This window comes from Anabrus simplex, chromosome 14 (genome assembly GCF_040414725.1).
Source record: "Anabrus simplex isolate iqAnaSimp1 chromosome 14, ASM4041472v1, whole genome shotgun sequence".
Classification (NCBI taxonomy): Eukaryota; Metazoa; Arthropoda; class Insecta; order Orthoptera; family Tettigoniidae; genus Anabrus; species Anabrus simplex.
This window is the reverse complement of record NC_090278.1, coordinates 96,194,312-96,218,099: the sequence shown is the minus strand read 5'-3', so window position 1 is coordinate 96,218,099 and position 23,788 is coordinate 96,194,312. Positions and strand designations below refer to the sequence as shown.

Sequence of the window (23,788 nt, the reverse complement as noted above, 5' to 3'; positions counted from 1 at the left end):
GTTTATACACACGGGCTACAGGGGATACTTGATAGCCGTAGGACATCCGCTTGACTAGAGTTTATTTAACAACATTAATAGACACTAACAACTATAGAATGAATTAAATATTAACATAATTAAAGGTTACGTTGATACATACCCTAGAATAGTTCACAAGACACCTGCCCACGTGGGATTAAGTTTTGACAGCTATCCTACGCTCTAATCAGTTTCATAATTTAATTCCAACGATATCTAAAGCTTAATTGACAATACCAGACTCAAAACGCACTAATTATTCACCTAATTAATTTACTCGACGGGGAGCAGAAAATCCACCTAAAACACAATACACTTAAAAGTTTCAGGTACTTTACAAACTGTCCGCCCCCGTTAGCGTCATTAGTTGCCGTCCTCGGGGACCCGGGTTCGATTCCCGGTACTGCAAAAATTTAAGAATGGCAGGAAGGCTGGTATGTGGTTCAAATGGTACACGCAGCTGCTCCACCTCGCGATGAGGACACGAGTTTACTTTACTTTACAAACTTTCGTTAAGTAACGCCTCAAAGTGCCCAAGCCTTCTGGCCAAGTTCAATACACTATTCAACATTTAGAATAGGCACAAACTTCCAAGAACTTCAAGTAAAAACTGCTGAAAACATACCAAGTTAGATTGAGAAGTTTCACACATAACTTTACGTAACATGTTTCTAATATGTTAGATTACGAGTAGCTCGAGTCTTATAATCCCTTAATCCAATTCAGCGCCAATCAAGTGGCTTACAAGCAATATACATGTTCCTCCCATATCCCTTGCGGTCCTAGGGTCGAAGAAGGACAGCCCGACCACAAGCGAGCCACCGTGGCCTCTCCGAGAGAGGCCCAGCGCATCAAGATCGGGGCAGAGGGCTTCCAGGGCGGAAGAATTCATTTTACCCTGGGGCCATGATCTAGGAAATGCTTCATTAAGAATTGCCCGAAGGCACACCAAAGGAGTTAAATAACACAATTATAAATAAGAATGAGCAGAAAAGCCCATTAAAATACATATGCCAAGTTTTAAAGGTGGGTGGGGGAGATAAAATTAATGTCTCACGCCCCACATACAACTCGTAAGAAAACCCACAACTGTGTTTCAAGAATACACGGCGTAAGTTCAGGGTTCCAATTCTCGAATATAGGCAAGGAAAAAAGTCTATATAAACATGGGTCCGAAAGGGAGTACTTTTCGAGATATCAGAATCTGTTATGCGGTGATGTTCTCCGGTCATTACCTTACAAGAGGTGTTCCAAGTACCCACACTACAGGCTTTATGCTCGACGTCGCATGGAGTTACGAACGCACTCGAATATGTCCGATGTTGTACGTACTGGTTGAAAAGCCATTACAATTCTACCGTGAAGTGTTGCTTCATACTCCACAGCAGTCGCATACAACAAACACTTTGCTTAAATCCACACAAGTAAGTCCAACGGGTTCAGATCAGGTGACCGGGGACGCCAACAAAGTACGCATTTTCCTTCTCTGCATGTGAGGAATCCAACCCTAAAATTATGGCGCGTATTCTTGAAGCATTCTGTATACTTGTCTTTTAAGTACCACGCTCGATACTCCAAAAGTTGTCTGCCACTATGTTGAAAGCTATGTCCTCTTTCCTTTCAGTATTAGATGAAGCATCTGCTATGATTAGCATGCATGTGTTACGCATGCGTGGCAGAGTATTCACTATTTGCTCTTCTTAGGACATCCCTATCAGTCCAGGGTATTTTTAGATTCTTCGGTTGATGAATCCACATTTGAAAAGGTCCTAGTTTTTTCTCTGTCCGAGCTTCTCCAAGTTTGACGTAGTTTCAGGTTTAAGTTGTCACTATTTCCTACATCTACCGTTTGGAACGTCTGATTTCAACGCCACGGTCCAGGCTACCAGTGATTGTGTTCGCTAGATATTTAAAATGGCGAAGACATTTCACTGGAAGTCTTCTGATACGCACAGTAGCTTTCTCATGATTTTGACCAACGGATTCCATACATTTGGCCTTACGTTAATATCGAGTCCAAATACTTCAGTTTATACATTTCGGTTTCTACGTCTACCTAATGAACGTCAAAAAACAATTAGGTTATCAGAGAAAATGTCCAGTACGAAAAAGTCCAGTCCAAAGCACGTGAAGGCCCAATAATCGAAAGTGTCCTATGGTGCAGATTGTTCACGTACAAAATAACCAAACCGAAATTTTCCCCTTCATACTGTAATCCAAATTGAAAAAAGTTCGGAATGGTATTGGATAAAGTCTAGTAATGAAAATGTCCTTAAATTTGAATACTTTTCAATGGCAGTTTAAGGAAATAGAATTATGTATACACCCTTCCGGGCCTCGAATGGATGACCCACGCATAAGAATGCCTCCACGTAACGGGGTAAACACCTACGGATGAGACTGGATTGAAGAGCGGGTCGAATTGCTTAACGAGCTTCGAATCGCTCCCCTTCCTACTTTCTGTGCTGGCCCGGCAGCCTGAACACTTCGGGAGTGGTACGTTCGAAAGAAAGAAAAAAAAGAAACAAATACTTAAGATGGAGCCTTATGTATATAATATGAAAGTAGGGTCTCTGGGTTCAAATGCCTACTGGATACTGCTTAGCACTGCTACAAATGACAAGAATCATAAAATAGGGGTTACGAATACTAATTTATTCAAATATGACATATTAAAGAAATTGATACAGCTCTATACAATGAACTCTCCACATATGGGAGGAAAAGAAAATAATGATCACTTTAAAATATGAATCGTCGTCTGCATAACGGTGTAATTGAGGTTTTGCGATTGCTATCGTTCATCTTTCCTCGTTAGTTCATACCGTTCATGACATTTTTTATATTATTCTGTCGATCACACCGTGAGATGATCTGATGTCCCTACTCACATATTACTTCCTGTTCTTAGCACGAAAATAACCGGTGCCTACGCTACATAATTACCATATTAAAAGAAACATTTGCATAATACACAGACGAACACACATACCATTTAGCTAAACCCCGGACTTCCTCATCTATCAACAAGACCACGCAACGTTGTACAAAGGTTCTGTTTGAACCCAAAAATATATGCACATTAATTACTAAACATGTTGTTGTTGTTAGTCGTTTAGTCGCTTTCGACTCTCCGTGACCCCATAGACCAAAGTGCGCCATTTCTTCCTGTCGTATACAATTTTCCGAAGTCTTTCTAAATTGAGAGCCGTGGCTTCCTTGATGTCATCAATCCACCTCATCCGTTGTCGCCCTCTTCTCCTGTTACCATCAGTTACTAAACATACACACACACATATTCATATACTTCATGCATAACGGAGAGCCATTCCTAGAAATAAACAGCATGGTTATCACTGTCTCCGGCCCAAGGCGCAAGCTTGGGGCCGCTCGCTTAAGGGCGCCATCATGATCCAGGGTCGAACTAGCCGACTTCCGACCGAGAGGTACTGTGGATATCTGAAAATCCCTAGACTAGCTACAGTCTCATATCACCGGATATCTGGGGGAGATCCCTACTCATTTATTAAATACCTTCTAAATCAGCGTGATAATATCATTGCCGGCAGTGTTTTAGTTGGACCAGTTAAACAACAGCAACTTACGGGGGAAGCCCATAGCCTCAAACCTTAACCATAATAGCACAGCGGGACCAGTTCTGTCGTGAGAGGGCGAGGAGCAAATACTCACAAAAAAAAGAAGGGAAGGTCATTCGCTACTACAGCCATCACTCATTCATTAGCCACGGCAGGTTCTTGACCCCTCTCAATTACCATGGCCAGCCGGGGCACATATCCCTGGCCCATTTCATTTGTTTACATCATCTTACCGCTGAACGCCGACTGTGGGCACGATCACTTCTAACTCATCTCATCGTAAATTCCTCGGGCATTCGGCCCTCTCATTACGTCTCATATCGCATATCTTCTTTCCTTGGGCATAGGGCTCTCATGACTCCTCAGTCCACTTTTTCCATACTCCTCGCACAGGAAATATACCTATATTTAAATCTTTTGACCAAAGATTAGAGACTCCTGCCTCTATGTCTCACCCCGGCTATAGATAAAAAAACCCACTCCAAACCATTCTGGCCAATTTATCAAAAATCACGGGAGAGTTGCACATGGTCCCTCACAACTACTTAAATGACACAGCATATACCTCTCCCGGTCGGGATTTCTTCTCTCTTGCTGTACATGCACTGATTATATGTTAATAATTTTATAAAATAAGAAATATAATTAAGCACTTGTTGTTTACCAGGCACTGCACACTTTACGATGAAGTCAGGGTCAATGTGTGGACGTTGAATGAGCATTCTTCGAATGATAGTGATATACATTGTCAATAGTTTCATTTTTGGGTGTTATTGAAGACATCAGTTCCGATGTTTGTATAGATAACAAACATAACAGTTCGACAACTTTAACTGGACTTCTTACGGCTGACTGGAAACATTGGTTTAAATATCAGACACTGAACAGTTTAATACGCTGAAGTTTAAAAAAATGTATACATTGGACATTTTCTCTGTCGACCACATTGAAAGAACAAAACGTTTTTGGACGTTTTAGTATGCAGATTTTCTGTTCATGGAGTTTTAGAATTGGAGCTGGCCTGTTGGAACAAATAGTGTGGTTATTATAAGAGGTCCCTCATTTTGTTTCCAAAATGCACAAACTTGATGGAGTATGTTCGTTCTTCCAGAAGTGACGAATTCCTCTGTGAGGATCTACGGTGACAAAATCAAGGCGCTGTTGGAGGAATTCAAGAAGAACATGAACAAACCCCAGTATGGACTGCCCGCTCTGGACCCCTTGGAGATCACGCACTTGGACTTGAACATCAACGAACAGATCGCCACGTGAGTTGCTAACAGCTAGAACTAACATTCAAGATAACAAATTTTAAATTTCTCGAAACATATGGAGTCATCATACAAAAATGCAGTATTCGTTCAAGGTGAGTTTTTTAATTCACCGGCGAATTCATCGGCGCTTTCGATGTATGGCTGAAATTTTGAGCATAGAAAATTCACCACTTACAAAGCCATATTTAAAAGACAGACAGCCCCAGACAAAATTTGGAGTTGACTAGTTGATGGGTTGCTGAGTACGAAGAGGAAAACTAATACACACAGACACATAATAATAATTTTGAAGAGCCAACCTGCCTTCCTGCTGACTTCTCCACATACATGAACAATAAGAAACGAAAAGACAGGTCTTTAAAAGTCTGAGCTATTCAGCGCGGCAAATAATTTGCTAAGTGCTGAAATTACAATCCACGCTTCAAACAGTTTTCGAAGACGCTAAAGTGGCAGTAAATCTGCCGACACGAAGTGCCAGAATTTAGTCGTGGAAGAGCTTTTCTCGCCCAGTTGCCAGATATAAAAAAAACTATTGTCCACGAACATGCGCAGTGCCAGTGTTGCAAAACATAGCAGTACCACATTTATTATGCATGATTCTTGCGCACGTCTCGCCTGCAGTAACATAAAACTTCATGTTTGCTTTCTGGAATTATTACTGTGGGCCTGGTACTTGACAATTAAACTACGTCTCATAGCAGCTGGGTGAGAAACATTTCTCTTTGGTTCAGCCTTAGCATTCAACTGAATATGTGTGTGTGTAGTCTGCATTTAGTGGTTGAATTGTCGGGCTGAATAGTTCAGACGGTTAAGGCACTAGCCTTCTCACCCCAACTCGGCGAGTATTGACTAACTCTTGGAAACTCAGAAAAACCACCCTGAGAGTGGCTGCGCAGTCCGCGTTAGTAGATTTACTGGCATGTAAACAAGTCCTCCAGGATTAAATTATGGCATTTCCGCGCGATAGATTACCTGGCTTGTAAAATAACTCCTGCAGGACTAAATAATGGCACTTCCGCGCGGTAGATTTACTGGCACGTGAAAACTCCAGCGAGAATAAATACCGGAATTCCTGCATATTCGCGAACTGTAGGAATCGTCAAAATTTCGGTGAGTTTGGAGCGCTTGCGTGGTGGAGTGGCACAGTGGAAATCCACGTATGGCTCCAAATTTAGCTTTCTACATTATCATGCTTATCGTTTATGAACACCCGCTCTGGTATAGACGCGCCTTCTTGAACGCTCGGTACCTATATTTAAATATCTCTGTATTTATTTCGAAATAAATGTCTTATGCCTCGAGGTTATCCATAAACTTGTGTACCGTGAGGCGACAAATTTTGTGACGAAAAAAAACATAGCAACCGTGCAGGCTGTGATGTAAGGTGTGGATTGATGGCCAGACACTGTTACCTAGCAACCGTGCAGGCTGTGATGTAAGGTGTGGATGGATGGCCAGACACTGTTACCTAGCAACCGTGCAGGCTGTGATGTAAGGTGTGGATGGATGGCCAGACACTGTTACCTAGCAACCGTGCAGGCTGTGATGTAAGGTGTGGATGGATGGCCAGACACTGTTACCTAGCAACCGTGCAGGCTGTGATGTAAGGTGTGGATGGATGGCTAGACACTGTTACCTAGCAACCGTGCAGGCTGTGATGTAAGGTGTGGATTGATAGCCAGACACTGTTACCTAGCAACCGTGCAGGCTGTGATGTAAGGTGTGGATGGATGGCCAGACACTGTTACCTAGCAACCGTGCAGGCTGTCATGTAAGGTATGGATTGATAGCCAGACACTGTTACCTAGCAACCGTGCAGGATGTGATGTAAGGTGTGGATGGATGGCCAGACACTGTTACCTAGCAAACGTGCAGGCTGTGATGTAAGGTATGGATTGATAGCCAGACACTGTTACCTAGCAACCGTGCAGGCTGTGATGTAAGGTATGGATTGATAGCCAGACACTGTTACCTAGCAAACGTGCAGGCTGTGATGTAAGGTATGGATTGATAGCCAGACACTGTTACCTAGCAACCATGCAGGCTGTGATGTAAGGTATGGATTGATAGCCAGACACTGTTACCTAGCAACCGTGCAGGCTGTGATGTAAGGTATGGATTGATAGCCAGACATTGTTACCTAGCAACCGTGCAGGCTGTGATGTAAGGTATGGATGGATGGCCAGACACTGCTACCTAGCAACCGTGCAGGCTGTGATGTAAGGTGTGGATGGATGGCCAGACACTGTTACCTAGCAACCGTGCAGGCTGTCATGTAAGGTATGGATTGATAGCCAGACACTGTTACCTAGCAACCGTGCAGGATGTGATGTAAGGTGTGGATGGATGGCCAGACACTGTTACCTAGCAAACGTGCAGGCTGTGATGTAAGGTATGGATTGATAGCCAGACACTGTTACCTAGCAACCGTGCAGGCTGTGATGTAAGGTATGGATTGATAGCCAGACACTGTCACCTAGCAAACGTGCAGGCTGTGATGTAAGGTATGGATTGATAGCCAGACACTGTTATCTAGCAACCATGCAGGCTGTGATGTAAGGTATGGATTGATAGCCAGACACTGTTACCTAGCAACCGTGCAGGCTGTGATGTAAGGTATGGATTGATAGCCAGACATTGTTACCTAGCAACCGTGCAGGCTGTGATGTAAGGTATGGATGGATGGCCAGACACTGCTACCTAGCAACCGTGCAGGCTGTGATGTAAGGTATGGTTGGATGGCCAGACAATGTTACCTAGCAACCGTGCAGGCTGTGATGTATGGTATGGATGGTTTGTCAGACAATGTTACCTAGCAACTGTGCAGGCTGTGATGTAAGGTGTGGATGGATGGTCCGACAATGTTACCTAGCAACCGTGCAGGCTGTATGTAAGGTATGGATGGATGATCAGACAATGTTACCAAGCAACCGTGCAGGCTGTGATGTATGGTATGGATGGATGGCCAGACAATGTTACCTGGTAACCGTGCAGGCTGTGATGTATGGTATGGATGGATGGCCAGACAATGTTACCTGGTAACCGTGCAGGCTGTGATGTAAGGTATGGATGGATGAGCAGACAATGCTACCTATCAACCGTGCAGGCTGTGATGTAAGGTATGGTTGGATGGTCAGACAATGTTACCAAGTAAACGTGCAGGCTGTGATGTAAGGTATGGATGGATGGTCAGACAATATTACCTGGTAACCGTGCAGGCTGTGATGTAAGGTATGGATGGATGGCCAGACACTGTTACCTAGCAACCGTGCAGGCTGTGATGTAAGGTATGGTTGGATGGTCAGACAATGTTACCAAGTAAACGTGCAGGCTGTGATGTAAGGTATGGATGGATGATCAGACAATGTTACCTGGTAACCGTGCAGGCTGTGATGTAAGGTATGGATGGATGGCCAGACACTGTTACCTAGCAACCGTGCAGGCTGTGATGTAAAGTATGGTTGGATGGTCAGACAATGTTACCAAGTAAACGTGCAGGCTGTGATGTAAAGTATGGATGGATGGCCAGACACTGTTACCAAGTAAACGTGCAGGCTGTGACGTAAGGCATGGATGGATGGCCAGACAATGTTACCTGGTAACCGTCCAGGCTGTGATGTAAGGTATGGATGGATGGCAGGACACTGTTACCTAGCAACCGTGCAGGCTGTGATGTAAGGTATGGATGGATGGTCAGACAGTTTTACCTAGCAACTGTGCAGGCTCTGATGTAAGGTATGGATGGATGGTCAGACAGTGTTACCTAGCAACTGTACAGGCTGTGATGTAAGGTATGGATGGATGGTCAGACAAAGTTACCTAGCAACCGTGCAGGCTGTGATGTAAGGTGTGGATGGATGGTCAGACAATGTTACCAAGTAAACGTGCAGGCTGTGATGTAAGGTATGGATGGATGGCCAGACACTGTTACCAAGTAAACGTGCAGGCTGTGACGTAAGGCATGGATGGATGGCCAGACAATGTTACCTAGCAACCGTGCAGGCTGTGATGTATGGTATGGATGGTTGGTCAGACAATGTTACCTAGCAACTGTGCAGGCTGTGATGTAAGGTGTGGATGGATGGTCAGACAATGTTACCTAGCAACCGTGCAGGCTGTATGTAAGGTATGGATGGATGATCAGACAATGTTACCAAGTAAACGTGCAGGCTGTGAGGTAAGGTATGGATGGATGGCCAGACAATGTTACCTAGCAACCGTGCAGGCTGTGATGTATGGTATGGATGGATGGCCAGACAATGTTACCTGGTAACCGTGCAGGCTGTGATGTATGGTATGGATGGATGGCCAGACAATGTTACCTGGTAACCGTGCAGGCTGTGATGTAACGTATGGATGGATGAGCAGACAATGCTACCTAGCAACCGTGCAGGCTGTGATGTAAGGTATGGTTGGATGGTCAGACAATGTTACCAAGTAAACGTGCAGGCTGTGATGTAAGGTATGGATGGATGGTCAGACAATGTTACCTGGTAACCGTGCAGGCTGTGATGTAAGGTATGGATGGATGGCCAGACACTGTTACCTAGCAACCGTGCAGGCTGTGATGTAAGGTATGGTTGGATGGTCAGACAATGTTACCAAGTAAACGTGCAGGCTGTGATGTAAAGTATGGATGGATGGTCAGACAATGTTACCTGGTAACCGTGCAGGCTGTGATGTAAGGTATGGATGGATGGCCAGACACTGTTACCTAGCAACCGTGCAGGCTGTGATGTAAGGTATGGTTGGATGGTCAGACAATGTTACCAAGTAAACGTGCAGGCTGTGATGTAAGGTATGGATGGATGGCCAGACACTGTTACCAAGTAAACGTGCAGGCTGTGACGTAAGGCATGGATGGATGGCCAGACAATGTTACCTGGTAACCGTCCAGGCTGTGATGTAAGGTATGGATGGATGGCAGGACACTGTTACCTAGCAACCGTGCAGGCTGTGATGTAAGGTATGGATGGATGGTCAGACAGTGTTACCCAGCAACTGTGCAGGCTCTGATGTAAGGTATGGATGGATGGTCAGACAGTGTTACCTAGCAACTGTACAGGCTGTGATGTAAGGTATGGATGGATGGTCAGACAAAGTTACCTAGCAACCGTGCAGGCTGTGATGTAAGGTGTGGATGGATGGTCAGACAGTGTTACCTAGCAACTGTACAGGCTGTGATGTAAGGTGTGGATGGATGGTCAGACAGTGTTACCTAGCAAACGTGCAGGCTGTGATGTAAGGTGTGGATGGATGGCCAGACAATGTTACCTAGTAACCGTGCAGGCTGTGATGTAAGGTATGGATGGATGGTCCGACAGTGTTACCTAGCAACTGTGCAGGCTGTGATGTATGGAATGGATGGATGGTCCGACAGTGTTACCTAGCAAACGTGCAGGCTGTGATGTAAGTTATGGATGGATGGCCACACAATGTTACCTAGCAACCATGCAGGCTGTGATGAATGGTACGGATGGATGGATGGCCAGACAGTGTTACCTCGTAACCGTGCAGGCTGTGATGTAAGTTATGGATGGATGGCCACACAATGTTACCTAGCAACCATGCAGGCTGTGATGAATGGTATGGATGGATGGCCACACAATGTTACCTAGTAACCGTGCAGGCTGTGATGTATGGTATGGATTGATGGTCCGACAGTGTTACCTAGTAACCGTGCAGGCTGTGATGTAAGGTATGGATGGATGACCACACAATGTTACCTAGTAACCGTGCAGACGGTGATGTAAGTTATGGATGGATGTTCAGACAATGTTACCTAGCAACCGTGCAGGCTGTGATGTATGGTATGGATGGATGGCCAGACAGTGTTACCTAGTAACCGTGCAGGCTGTGATGTAAGGTACGGATGGATGGTCCGACAGTGTTACCTAGTAAACGTGCAGGCTCTGATGTATGGTATGGATGGATGGTCAGATAATGTTACCTAGCAACTGTACAGGCTGTGATGTAAGGTGTGGATGGATGGCCAGACAGTGTTATCTAGCAACCGTGCAGGCTGTGATGTAAGGTATGGATGGATGGCCAGACAGTGTTACCTAGCAACCGTGCAGGCTCTGATGTATGGTATGGATGGATGGTCCGACAGTGTTACCTAGTAACCGTGCAGGCTGTGATGTAAGGTATGGATGGATGGTCCGACAGTGTTACCTAGTAACCGTGCAGGCTGTGATGTAAGGTATGGATGGATGGTCCGACAGTGTTACCTAGTAACCGTGCAGGCTGTGATGTAAGGTATGGATGGATGGTCCGACAGTGTTACCTAGTAACCGTGCAGGCTGTGATGTATGGTATGGATGGATGGTCCGACAGTGTTACCTAGTAACCGTGCAGGCGGTGATGTAAGGTATGGATGGATGGTCCGACAGTGTTACCTAGTAACCGTGCAGGCTGTGATGTAAGGTATGGATGGATGGTCCGACAGTGTTACCTAGTAACCGTGCAGGCTGTGATGTATGGTATGGATGGATGGTCCGACAGTGTTACCTAGCAACCGTGCAGGCTGTGATGTAAGGTATGGATGGATGGTCCGACAGTGTTACCTAGTAACCGTGCAGGCTGTGATGTATGGTATGGATGGATGGTCCGACAGTGTTACCTAGTAACCGTGCAAGCTGTGATGTAAGGTATGGATGGATGGCCACACATTGTTACCTAGTAACCGTGCAGGCTGTGATGTATGGTATGGATGGATGGTCAGACAGTGTTACGTAGCAACCGTGCAGGCTGTGATGTATGGTATGGATGGATGGCCACACAATGTTACCTAGTAACCGTGCAGGCTGTGATGTATGGTATGGATGGATGGTCAGACAGTGTTGCCTAGTAACCGTGCAGGCTGTGATGTATGGTATGGATGGATGGTCCGACAGTGTTACCTAGTAACCGTGCAAGCTGTGATGTAAGGTATGGATGGATGGCCACACAATGTTACCTAGTAACCGTGCAGGCTGTGATGTAAGGTATGGATGGATAGCCACACAATGTTACCTAGTAACCGTGCAGGCTGTGATGTATGGTATGGATGGATGGTCAGACAGTGTTACCTAGTAACCGTGCAGGCTGTGATGTATGGTATGGATGGATGGTCCGACAGTGTTACCTAGTAACCGTGCAAGCTGTGATGTAAGGTATGGATGGATGGCCACACAATGTTACCTAGTATCCGTGCAGGCTGTGATGTATGGTATGGATGGATGGTCAGACAGTGTTACGTAGCAACCGTGCAGGCTGTGATGTAAGGTATGGATGGATGGCCACACAATGTTACCTAGTAACCGTGCAGGCTGTGATGTATGGTATGGATGGATGGTCAGACAGTGTTACGTAGCAACCGTGCAAGCTGTGATGTAAGGTATGGATGGATGGTCAGACAGTGTTACCTAGTAACCGTGCAGGCTGTGATGTATGGTATGGATGGATGGTCAGACAGTGTTACGTAGCAACCGTGCAAGCTGTGATGTAAGGTATGGATGGATGGTCAGACAGTGTTACGTAGCAACCGTGCAAGCTGTGATGTAAGTTATGGATGGATGGATGGCCACACAATGTTACCTAGCAACCATGCAGGCTGTGATGTATGGTATGGATGGATGGCCACACAATGTTACCTAGTAACCGTGCAGGCTGTGATGTATGGTATGGATGGATGGATGGCCACACAATGTTACCTAGTAACCGTGCAGGCTGTGATGTATGGTATGGATGGATGGTCAGACAGTGTTACGTAGCAACCGTGCAAGCTGTGATGTAAGGTATGGATGGATGGTCAGACAGTGTTACCTAGTAACCGTGCAGGCTGTGATGTATGGTATGGATGGATGGTCAGACAGTGTTACGTAGCAACCGTGCAAGCTGTGATGTAAGGTATGGATGGATGGTCAGACAGTGTTACGTAGCAACCGTGCAAGCTGTGATGTAAGTTATGGATGGATGGATGGCCACACAATGTTACCTAGCAACCATGCAGGCTGTGATGTATGGTATGGATGGATGGCCACACAATGTTACCTAGTAACCGTGCAGGCTGTTATGTATGGTATGGATGGATGGATGGCCACACAATGTTACCTAGTAACCGTGCAGGCTGTGATGTAAGGTATGGATGGATGGTCAGACAGTGTTACGTAGCAACCGTGCAAGCTGTGATGTAAGGTATGGATGGATGGTCAGACAGTGTTACGTAGCAACCGTGCAGGTTGTGTCTTATGGGTCGTCGCTATGTGAAATTAGCAGCCGTTGATGGAAGGCCATGAACGGGAATGTTATTTATGATCATTTGATTTTTCGCAAAGGGGGAAGTACTCTGTTTTCTTAAAGATTACGTCACTGAGCTGGAGAATGCGACGTGCTACTGTTTGATGTATCCGCAAAAACGTACACAAGATGCGTCACTCTGGTATATGGTTTTTAATTTACAATTATTTACACGTTACACATAAATAAACCACCATTTTAAACTACTTTCTATCACAAAGATCGGAAGAATAAGACTGCCATCTTGAAACAGTTGACTGCTACGGTAGCACAACACGAGTTCACAGAAACAACAACACCAAACCACCATCGAAACTGTCTCTTTGTATATGTTGCCTGGCCAGGTTGCTAGAAGGACATGTCACAACATATCTTATTGTAAATCTTAGAGTGAATAAAAGCCTAGTTATAATGTAGAGAACTTTCTACAACAATCTAGTGTGAAAGATAGGTTATTCTGAATGTTACAGTGTGTTGCACAATGTTAGTTTGAATTATACAATATGTATACAGAGAACAATAAATTATATACTATTAAGTACGGGTTCTTACATTAACTAAACTCATATTAATATATACAACACATGTTTCATGATATAACCTCTCAAATAAAACGGTCGTCTGTACATACTACGTAAATACTAATAAATGGATGTAGACACTTCATGGCGATGCGTCAGCGGTAATAATAATAATAATAATAATAATAATAATAATAATAATAATAATAATAATAATAATAATAATAATAACAATAATAATTCGAGCTCGATATTGGTTAAAGAATATTCTTACACTTGCGTCATGTTTCAGGGTGAAGGGCGCTCTGGATGACTTCAAAATGTTGAAGCTGTCCACGTTCGTGGTGGAGTCCGTGGATCTGGACGTCTTTGGCTTGAAGCTGACCTTCAACATATCTCTTGCTTCTCTGGACATCAGCGGGGCTTACGACATCGACGGCACTATCCAAGGAGACCTGCTGCACATTTACGGCAAGGGACCTTTCGAGTAAGATCTGTCTTCACTAACAGTTTTCGATTTCCAATATAATGAAAGTAAAGAGTCGCGACGAGAGTGACCAGTTGTCTTTGTATACATCGTTCGTGCTATTTCTATGTGACTCGTGTTTTCAGAGTCATGGCTCAGGTTGTCAGTGGTCGAAGACAGTACCTGTGCCAATGTGATGGATGTCATCATAGCCAGCACGGTACAAATGTATAAGACATACACGATCGGAAATTTAATTCTGTATAGCTTTATTTATGTAATATTTATCGATCGGTCCCTATAAACACAGATATTTGAGAATTAAATGGTAACCCTACCATTTCACTCGGTGTAAATAAAATTATTTATAGCCTCGATTGTAGCGACTTCTTTCGTATCTTTACATACCGATTTTCATTACTTTCTGTTCTGCCATTTCCTGGTGATGAATGTACATACACAAATAAATACATTGTTTAAGTCCTCCTGCAGTCTCTCACAACTCACACATCGTCAACAAATAGCCTTGCTCATATCATATGTATGTAAGTAAACACTGCCCTCTTAATCATTATGGCACTTCACCTAAACTGATTCTCTGAGATCTATTTTCTAGCCTCCCTCTTTATCACTACTCTCCCATGATCTGCCATATCAAAGGTCTTGAATACGTCAATTTGCAATACAGTCCATTTGACCTACTGAATCTGAAATATCCGTTATATGTTGGTGGAATGCTGCAAGTTGAGCTTCATTGGAATAATCTTTCCTTAACATAATTACCATATTACTTTAAATATTTGGTTACATTACCCTTGAAAATATATAAAGTTGGTAAAATGTTTATATTTTTTGGAAGTGATTTATACATTGTTATAGAAAACTGCCAAAGAGAATTTTGACCATAAATAGTAGAATGAATCCGACTCTAGTGGATATTATAAATAATTCTTGTTTCATAATTATGAATCTGTGTATGCGAATTATTGATCTGTTTAAGCGGACTAATTTGTTTTGAATTTTATAGATCATAATTATAGAAGCCTTTATGCGGAATTTTTAAAGTGATAATATATTACGATGTTTATACTCATCTTTACTCGGTGTTAAAATGGGCAGTTAGAAAATTACTTTTAGTGCTCTCTTCCTCTTTCTTATTACAGCATGCCCAGACATGTATCATATAAGAGTGTAGCTTTCAATAAGAGCACAGTAAATACCCCTCAACAACCCACGAGAGAATTTATATCTCAGTCTACTAAGGATACCAGTCACAGGAATAATTTTATTACAATAATCTCCACGTGATTACTCCACAACAGAGTTTGATCTATAATCAGTCCTAAGAATTTAGTACTCTGCACTCTCATTGCTCTATGAATGAAGAAAAGCACTTTTATCCAAATTTAATACATAAAGTTGTGGGAAAAAATATGTAGTTTGTTTTATTAGATTTATAAGTTAATCTGTTTGGAATTAAGCCGTGTTTCAAGTAATAGAATATCTTGGTGCATATTTTGTTCAAGTTCATGATTGCTAGAGCCTGCATAAAAAATATTAATTTCATCAGCAAAAATGGATATATACAATAAAGGACCCAGCACAGAACCCTGAGGCACACCAATTGAGATCACTTTTATATTACTCTGAATATTATTACATGTTACACACTGGTCCCTATTAGAGTGGTAGTCAACAAACCTATAATGCCTGATACTTCTATTTAATGTAACAGAATTTTATGATCAACTGTGTCAAAAGCCTTCTTAAGATCTGTAAATAAACCAGCTGCTAACATACCTGAGTCTAAATCTTGTTGTAGTTGCATAATAATAATATCCACAATAGCATTATTGTTACTCAAGCGAGGTAGGAACCCATATTGAAATTGATTAAAATATTTATTATTTAACAAGAATCTAATAATCTTTTCTTAACCACTTGTTCTAAAATCTTAGATAAAGGAGGTAATGCCAAGATTGGTCTGTAATTACTTACATTAAATTTATCCGTGCCTTTATAGACTGGTACAGTTCTGGCGATTTTAAGTTTAGCTGCTACTTTACCCTCTGATAGAGATTTATTAACTAATTTTGTGATGTGAGGCATAATAAATTTAGAGAGTCTCTTTATAAGAATATTACTAATACCAAAACAGTTAACACAACTGTTTTTAAGATTATTATTATTATTAGGTTCGTTACGACCCCTGAGGATCACGAGTGACGTCTTCTTTCTTCCCAGTACCTCTTCATTCTCTCACTCCTCCTCTTTCTCTCGGCTTCCGTGATCTGAATCTGGATCCTGGTGTCTGTCCATCTGTGACCTTCCACGAGCTTTTTTATTTGGACCTATCCTGTACTGTCATCAGTGGATATTTTTCCTTTATGCCAATAGTCTCCCAATCTTCTCTGACTTCCTTTATCCACTTATTTCCAGTTAAGCAGGTTGCATTCCATATCTTCTTCGTCAGCCTACTGTCATCCATCCTCATGAGATGTCCAACAAATCCTAACCTTCTCTTTCTTATCACACTCGAGATTGGTTCTATACTCGCATATAGTTCCTGCCTTGATCTGTGTACCCAAATTTCACCTTGCTTTTTGGTGCCCCATATATGTCTCAAGATTCTTCTTTCCTCCTTCTCCAATTGTATGCAAGCTCTCTTGCCTAATGTCAGCGTTTCAGTTGCATATAATGCAGCATTCCTGATGGTTATCATGTAGTGTCGCAGTTTGCCGTTCCTCGAGAGGTTCTTCTTTCCATATGTAGTCATGGCTGCACATCGTAGTTTCAGCAGCAGTTGAGCTCTGTCTGTGGTACTTTTGTTGCTTTGTACTTTACCCGTGATGTTCTCACCTAGGTACCGGAAGCTGTCGACTCTCTCTACCACTTGGCCTTTTACATTCCAATCGGTCTTCGTATTCAGTACCTTCGTCTTGTTGTAGGCTATTTTCAGACCAACCTTTGCTGCAGTTTCTGCTAGATTTGCTAGTGCCAACTTTGCTTCTTCTTCCTTCTCATGTAACAACACCATATCATCTGCGAAGGCAAGGCAATCCACTATGACATTGTTTTTGATCTTATATCCAATATGTTCACCTTCAATTCCCATGGTTCTATTCAACTGTCTCCACTGCTTCACCACTTCATCCAAAACTAGCTTAAATAATATTGGCGACAGCCCATCCCCTTGTCGGACTCCTGTCTTAATTTCAAAGCTGTCTGACAACATACTCCGGTATCTTACTCTAGCAGTTGTATCCTTCAATGTTTCCCCCACCAATCCATGTGTCGTAGAATCCAATCCTCTGTCGCGTAGGATGTTCAGTAGTGTGTTCCTGTCTATTGAATCGTAGGCTTTTGCGAAGTCTACAAATGTAACTATTGTGTCTTTTCCTTTCCTGTGTCTGTGTTCTATGATTCTCTTTAGTCCAAAGATCTGTTCTACGCAGTTTCTCCCTTTCCGGAAACCACCCTGGTATTCTCCTATGTTCGATTCAAGCTGTGCTTCCACTCTGTTCAGCAATAATCTCGAGAGTATCTTGTACCCAATATTTAGCAGCGAGATACCTCTGTAGTTATCCAGTATTCTTTTGTCTCCTTTCTTATGTACTGGTATAATTATGGCTTCTTTCCAGTCGCTAGGTATCTTCTTATTTATCCATATGTCAATTATTATTCTGTACATGCTTTCTTCCATTGCAGGACCACCCCATTTGATCTCCTCGGCGCATATACCATCATTACCTGCCGCTTTGTTGTTCTTGAGATCTTTGATTGCCTTCACAACTTCTGTTTTGGTGGGTGCTCGTCCTTGGTTGATATCTCTGCTCTACTGTAGAGTAATGCTCCCTGTGGGTGCTTCTGTGTTCAGTAGATCTTTGAAATATCTTGCCATTTCCTCGCATACATCTTTTTCTCCTATTTTCAACTCGCCATCTTGTTCTTTCACAAAAGGTTCTCTCGCCTCAGAACCCTTTATCCTGCTCTTCATCTCCTTAAAGAAGGATCGTGATTTATTTTTCTTAAACGCATGATCAGTTTCTTCCAGCCTTTCATTCCACCGTTTCCTTCTGGCATTCCTGATCGTCTTGGCAGCCATCTTTCTCGCTGTCTCGAAAGTCCTCTTCCTTCTTGATAGTCTGCCACCTTACCCACATCATTAGTAGGGGTTAAAAATAAGGAATTAGATGGGCCAGGTTCAAGGTGAGGGTATTTACACTGAGGAATGTTTTTACCTAAAGACCGATTCATATCAGTGAAACAGTCATTAAATATAGTAGAAATTTGACTTGAATCAGTCACCAACTTATCATTTACTTTCAATTGTATTTCTTCATTATTACAGTTATTGGTTGTTAAAATATCATTCATAACTTTCCACTGGTTATTTGTGCTGTTTAACTTATTGATGTAATAATTATTTTCTAGATTTATTTTCATTCTAGTTACCCTGTTACGTATGTTTTTATAGTCTTGAATTAACTGCTGTGAAATATAGCCACATCCCATACAAAATTTCATCTAATTTTATAATATAAATTTTTGTCTGATTAAATTTAACAGCTCTAAAGTAAACCATGGGCAAAAGTAGTTTCTTTAAAATAATGAATTTATTTGTTATGATATCAGAACTATCATCATCATTTGTAGTTAATGGTGTTTGAGATATTTATTTTTTCATAGATGAAAAATGGTATTTTGTAGGTTGCGTTACGTAATTTCTTCGTATATTCATTTTGGGCGAAATATGAATAAACCAAACCCATGGCGAAACAGCCCCGAAGAGCCGTGGCCTACCAAGCGACCGCTGCTCAACCCAAAGGCCTGCAGATTACGAGGTGTCGTGTGGTCAGCACCACGGATCCTCTCGGCCGTTATTCTTGGATTTCTAAACCGGGACCGCCATCTCACCGTTAGATAGCTCCTCAATTGTAATCACGTAGGCTGAGTGGACCTCGAACCAGCCCTCAGATGCAGGTAAAAATCAATGTCCTGGCCGGGAAACGAACCGGGGCCTCCGGGTAAGAGGCAAGCACGCTACCCCTACACCGCGGGGCTGGCGGTGTAAATTTAATAAATTTTGATCACTCAGGTCAGTTATTATGTTATACAAATGATCTATAAGTGTACTAGTTGTCGATGAAACTCTAATAGGAAAGACAGTGTTACATGAACTCTGATTATAACACCCACAGAGATTCTGAAGCTCAGTAGATATACGACTCTGTTCTAATTTTTTTTATATTGAAGTCACCATCAGTAGTACAAACGGTTTTACTCCCTTTATTCCAAATATATTCTAAACATTTTAGAAAATCTTTGGAGAATTCGGTATGAGGGTTATATACTGCCAACTAAGCGAATGTCATTCACAAAACCCTTTATCTCGATTAACAATTATACTATATGAAAGAGAATTACTGTTAAAATAATAAATTAGCTTTATACGGTTCCTTTATATACAGTAAATGGCAATCCCACCACACATATTATGTGATCTAGAGCAAAAGGGACCATCATATCCATTCAGATTTAAATATTTTTCTTCCTCAGGAGAAACCCATGTTTCAACAATTACAATTATTTCAGGATATTGTGCTCCCTGTATTGTATAAAGTGAATTACTCCACTTATTACGAATGCTTTGGGAGTTGATGTATAGAATTCTAATTCCATCTTTATAGATATCATCTATGTTTCTGATATGTATAATGCTAGAAGTATCATTTCTCCTTACAAAAACTCTCCCTTCCCTTGACCACACATACTTGAAGCCTTTTGGTCTAAGGCCTTTAGCTCTCTTAAGAAGACCTTTAGATTTAGGTGTTAGGTGGTCATTGATATAAATAGTATGGTTAGTGGCATTAATATTAAGTGCAGTGGATTAAAGTTGCCTAACATTTTTCTTTGCAACCGTAAGATCCTGCATCTTCCATCTATTCACGAACTTAACCACAATAGTCCTAGGCAGAGATTTATTTGATGTTGGCATTCTATGAGCAATGTCAATGACAGTTTTATTGATTACACAGCCAACTGTTAACCCAATATCCGTGACTAATTTATATACATCTTCACTTTGTAGCTCCGGCACACCATGAATTTCCACGTTAATACGTCGTAAGTACTGATTAAGTTGATCAATCTCGTCACAAGATTTGAATTTCATAGTTTCAAGTTATAGTTGCAGTTTTTATTTTTGTTTGCTTTTTACTTCTTTTCTAAGTTCATATTGAAGTCGATGCTGTCCTCAAGCCAAGACCGACTCCAATCGTCAGACCGTAACATAAAAAAGACATGGCGGCTGAAGTAGCCGGTACTGGCTAACACGAAAATATCACGTACATATTATATAAACGACGGTAATTTAACATGATAAATGTAACATCATAGGGAAAATCACTTTTTCACGAATGAAAACGCTTCGCCAACAAGTACGCATCACATATAATCAACTAGAATCATATATACTCTACTAGAAAAGAGACCAACAAGCTAATTATTTAGAAAATTCAATTCGTCAAATAAAGTTTTCTCTTAGATTTTACTTTGCTGGATAGATGAAAAAATACATGATAAAACTGTTAAAATTATATTTCTAACATCATTTAGAATGTTTCAAAATAAATATAGTGCGAAATTCCTCGATTTATTCGCTCTCACGAGAACTATGAAACATAATGTGTTGCCTTAGTTTTGAAGTGCTTGACAATTTCTTAAATTCAGCAACCAATGAAAGGGAAGTACACCAGAAATAATAATGTTATTGGCTTTACGTCCCACTACCTACATTTTTCACGGTTTTCGGAGACGTAAAATTGCCGGAATTTAGTCCTGCAGTAGTTCTTTTACGTGCCAGTAAATCTACCGACACGAGGCTGACGTATTTGAGCACCTTCAAATACCTCCGGACTGAGCCACGATCGAATCTGCCAACTTGGGGTCAGAACGCCAGCACCTTAATCGTCTGAGTCACTCAGCCCAAGTACATCCGAAATGATTATGTTAACCCAATGAACGGTCCTGGTAATGTTAACATAATGTTGACATATGGCATAACAGCACACAATGATAGTAACCTTAGTAATGAAACGTTCAGACACTAAAGACATAATAGGTTTTTACCCATTAAAGAACATGAGTGCAAAAAACTCTATTGAATAAACAATCACATGGACGAAATTGAGTTCGGTGCAGTCTGCTTGATAACAGATAGCCACAGCATGAATCAGAAGGTGTTGGTAGTGTAAAACCCTACGTTACAAACCCAGCTAATGCCTCTAAGTCACTATTTCTTCTGTGTAACAGTATACAGATTGCTCCATCTCTCAGACTTATAAGTGTTGTTATACTCCAAGATCGATCCAAACATTTCCGCAGGCAAAGCGCAGGTTATCGTAAAATACACTTGCATCTACATCACTCGACACTTTGAAGCACACAGACACTGACGGAATATCACAATATCAATTATATTCTGTTTAAATTAATATTTGTCGAGGAACACGAATAGTTTGGAAATAGAGAAATGTCTTCCCTAACCTCAGACTTATTCTCTAAATGATGTATGCACGCTACAGTTTTGTCATGGACTTCAGAATAATCACGATGTATATTCCTAATCCATTTCTCTTCTATTTCCTTGAGCGTTGCTTCATGATATTCCTCTTCCTTCTTGTTGTGTACCTGCTTTTCACTTCTTCTAAGGTGCTAGATGTTCCTCTTGACCCACTTGGGCATTAAAATTCCCCAGCATCAGCACAATATCATGTCTGGGGCACTTTCCATATTCTCTTTCTAGGAGTTCATAGAAGGAATCCTTTTCCTCTTCATTTTCTTTCTTCTTCTGTTGGTGCATGAGCACTGAATAAAGTACAGTTTCTAAACCTTCCTCTGATACGCAGTTTGCATAGTCTTGGTGTGATGGGTTGAAAATCGATGACTAGGTGCTTCATACTTTTGTTCACAATTAATCCAGTACCAAACTGGTGCGTTTTATCATGACAGCTATAATGCATGTTGTATTCCTTCTTTTCCATAATGCCATTCCCAAGCCATCGTATCTCTTGTAGGGCTAATATATCTATATTGTATTCTTGTATATTACTCACAAGATTTTGGAGGGAACCAGTTCTGTTCAATGATCGTACATTGCATGTTCCACATCATTGCCATTTATCCTTGCAGGGTCGTCTATATTCAATCCGTCCGGCTTCTGTTTGTTGAGGATTCGTAACAATTTCTTTCTTACGAGGTGGGGTTGTTTACCCCACGCACAACCCCCAACCTGGAGGACCAGGAAACCTTCTGTTAGGGTTACCATACCTTAGCCCAAAAAAGCCCCGTTTTAAGGCGCCGGGCATTCTCCTTCACCCATCCCCATACGGGGTAGGATTTGCTGGTTGCGCAAGCAGGTCAACCTGCCAACTAGAGCATTTCCCAGTATTTTCCAGAGGTACCTGCTTGGCACAGCCACCTCCACTGGGACTCAATAACCAGCCATTCACTTTCACCATTTTCCCGGGCTTGGGACCGGCACAGAGTTGAGCTGGATTGCTCCCCCTGTGACTGGATTCTCATGATTCACCAGCAGCGAATTCCGGAGATGATAAACCCAAAATGAAGCAAATTGGTCCAGTAGAAGGGAAATCTGTTTTTAGTAAACTATTTTAATAGATAGAAGATTACATAATAACGTATACATTTTTACTACTTTCACCATACTTTAACTTGTTTGTCTTGACCACGTATTTTAAGAATACCAACACTGAATTTATCAGGAGACATTTTATCCAACAAGTTGTGAACTATATTATGCCTCAATTGTACTGACGAGTTTACATTCTAGATTGTTTTGTTTCGCGTGGAACTTCGTACTTGTGGCAGCCACATACTGCGGGAAATCGTTGATCCTTTCAAATAACAAAAATAAGTGATAAATGTTTGCATTTACATGTCTCGCTGTACAAATGATTTACGCGATTCCACTGACACCAATCACCCTAGCGAATTCAATACTAATCGCGGTCATTCTAACCCCTTCTGACCCCAATGCTAATGGAGTCTGAACTTGTTCTTAAACAGCATCTAGAGTGTCACAAATAATATCAGTGACCCCTAAACGTATGAATTCGACACTAATATTGGTCGTTTTCAATTAATTTCACATGTCACTCCCTCCCAACCCCCAGCCGTACCAACTTTGGAGATGTACCCCATAGTCACTCCGCCAATATCTTCACTCCTTAATTGTTTGCAACCCGCCAAGTACAGAATGTATTGCGGGCTAGGGTAACCCTTCGCCTGCAATTATTGGAGTGATAATTTCATGATTTTATTTATATATTTTAATTTTATTTTTTTAATTACTTTACATTAAAAAGCCCTACTTTGTCTAGCATATTACGGCTGTAGGTTATAACTAGTTACCTTAAATATTACAAACATATAATATAAAATTTTTGAAGTGAGTGATTACACACACAATTAATTAAACTGGGAGAAAAGTAAAACTATCCTTAATTTTTTTTCTAAAATATACTGCATAAACTTAAAAAATTCTTTCAAACAACAGATCTTGTGAAATATCCTAAAAATAAGTTTAACTAAAATTACTGTGCAACA

At 41.7% G+C, this 23,788-nt stretch overlaps 1 protein-coding gene across 3 annotated transcripts in view; it reads left to right on the top strand.

Moving 5' to 3' along the window:
- LOC136885539 (uncharacterized) overlaps window positions 1-23,788 on the top strand; it is a 392,796-nt gene that overhangs the window by 354,415 nt on the left and 14,593 nt on the right. For all 3 annotated transcript variants that reach the window (XM_068230449.1, XM_068230447.1, XM_068230448.1), the window contains 2 exons: window positions 4,729-4,885; window positions 13,985-14,179. In XM_068230449.1, the coding sequence (XP_068086550.1) occupies window positions 4,729-4,885; window positions 13,985-14,179 (352 nt within the window). The remainder of the gene's footprint in view (window positions 1-4,728; window positions 4,886-13,984; window positions 14,180-23,788) is intronic.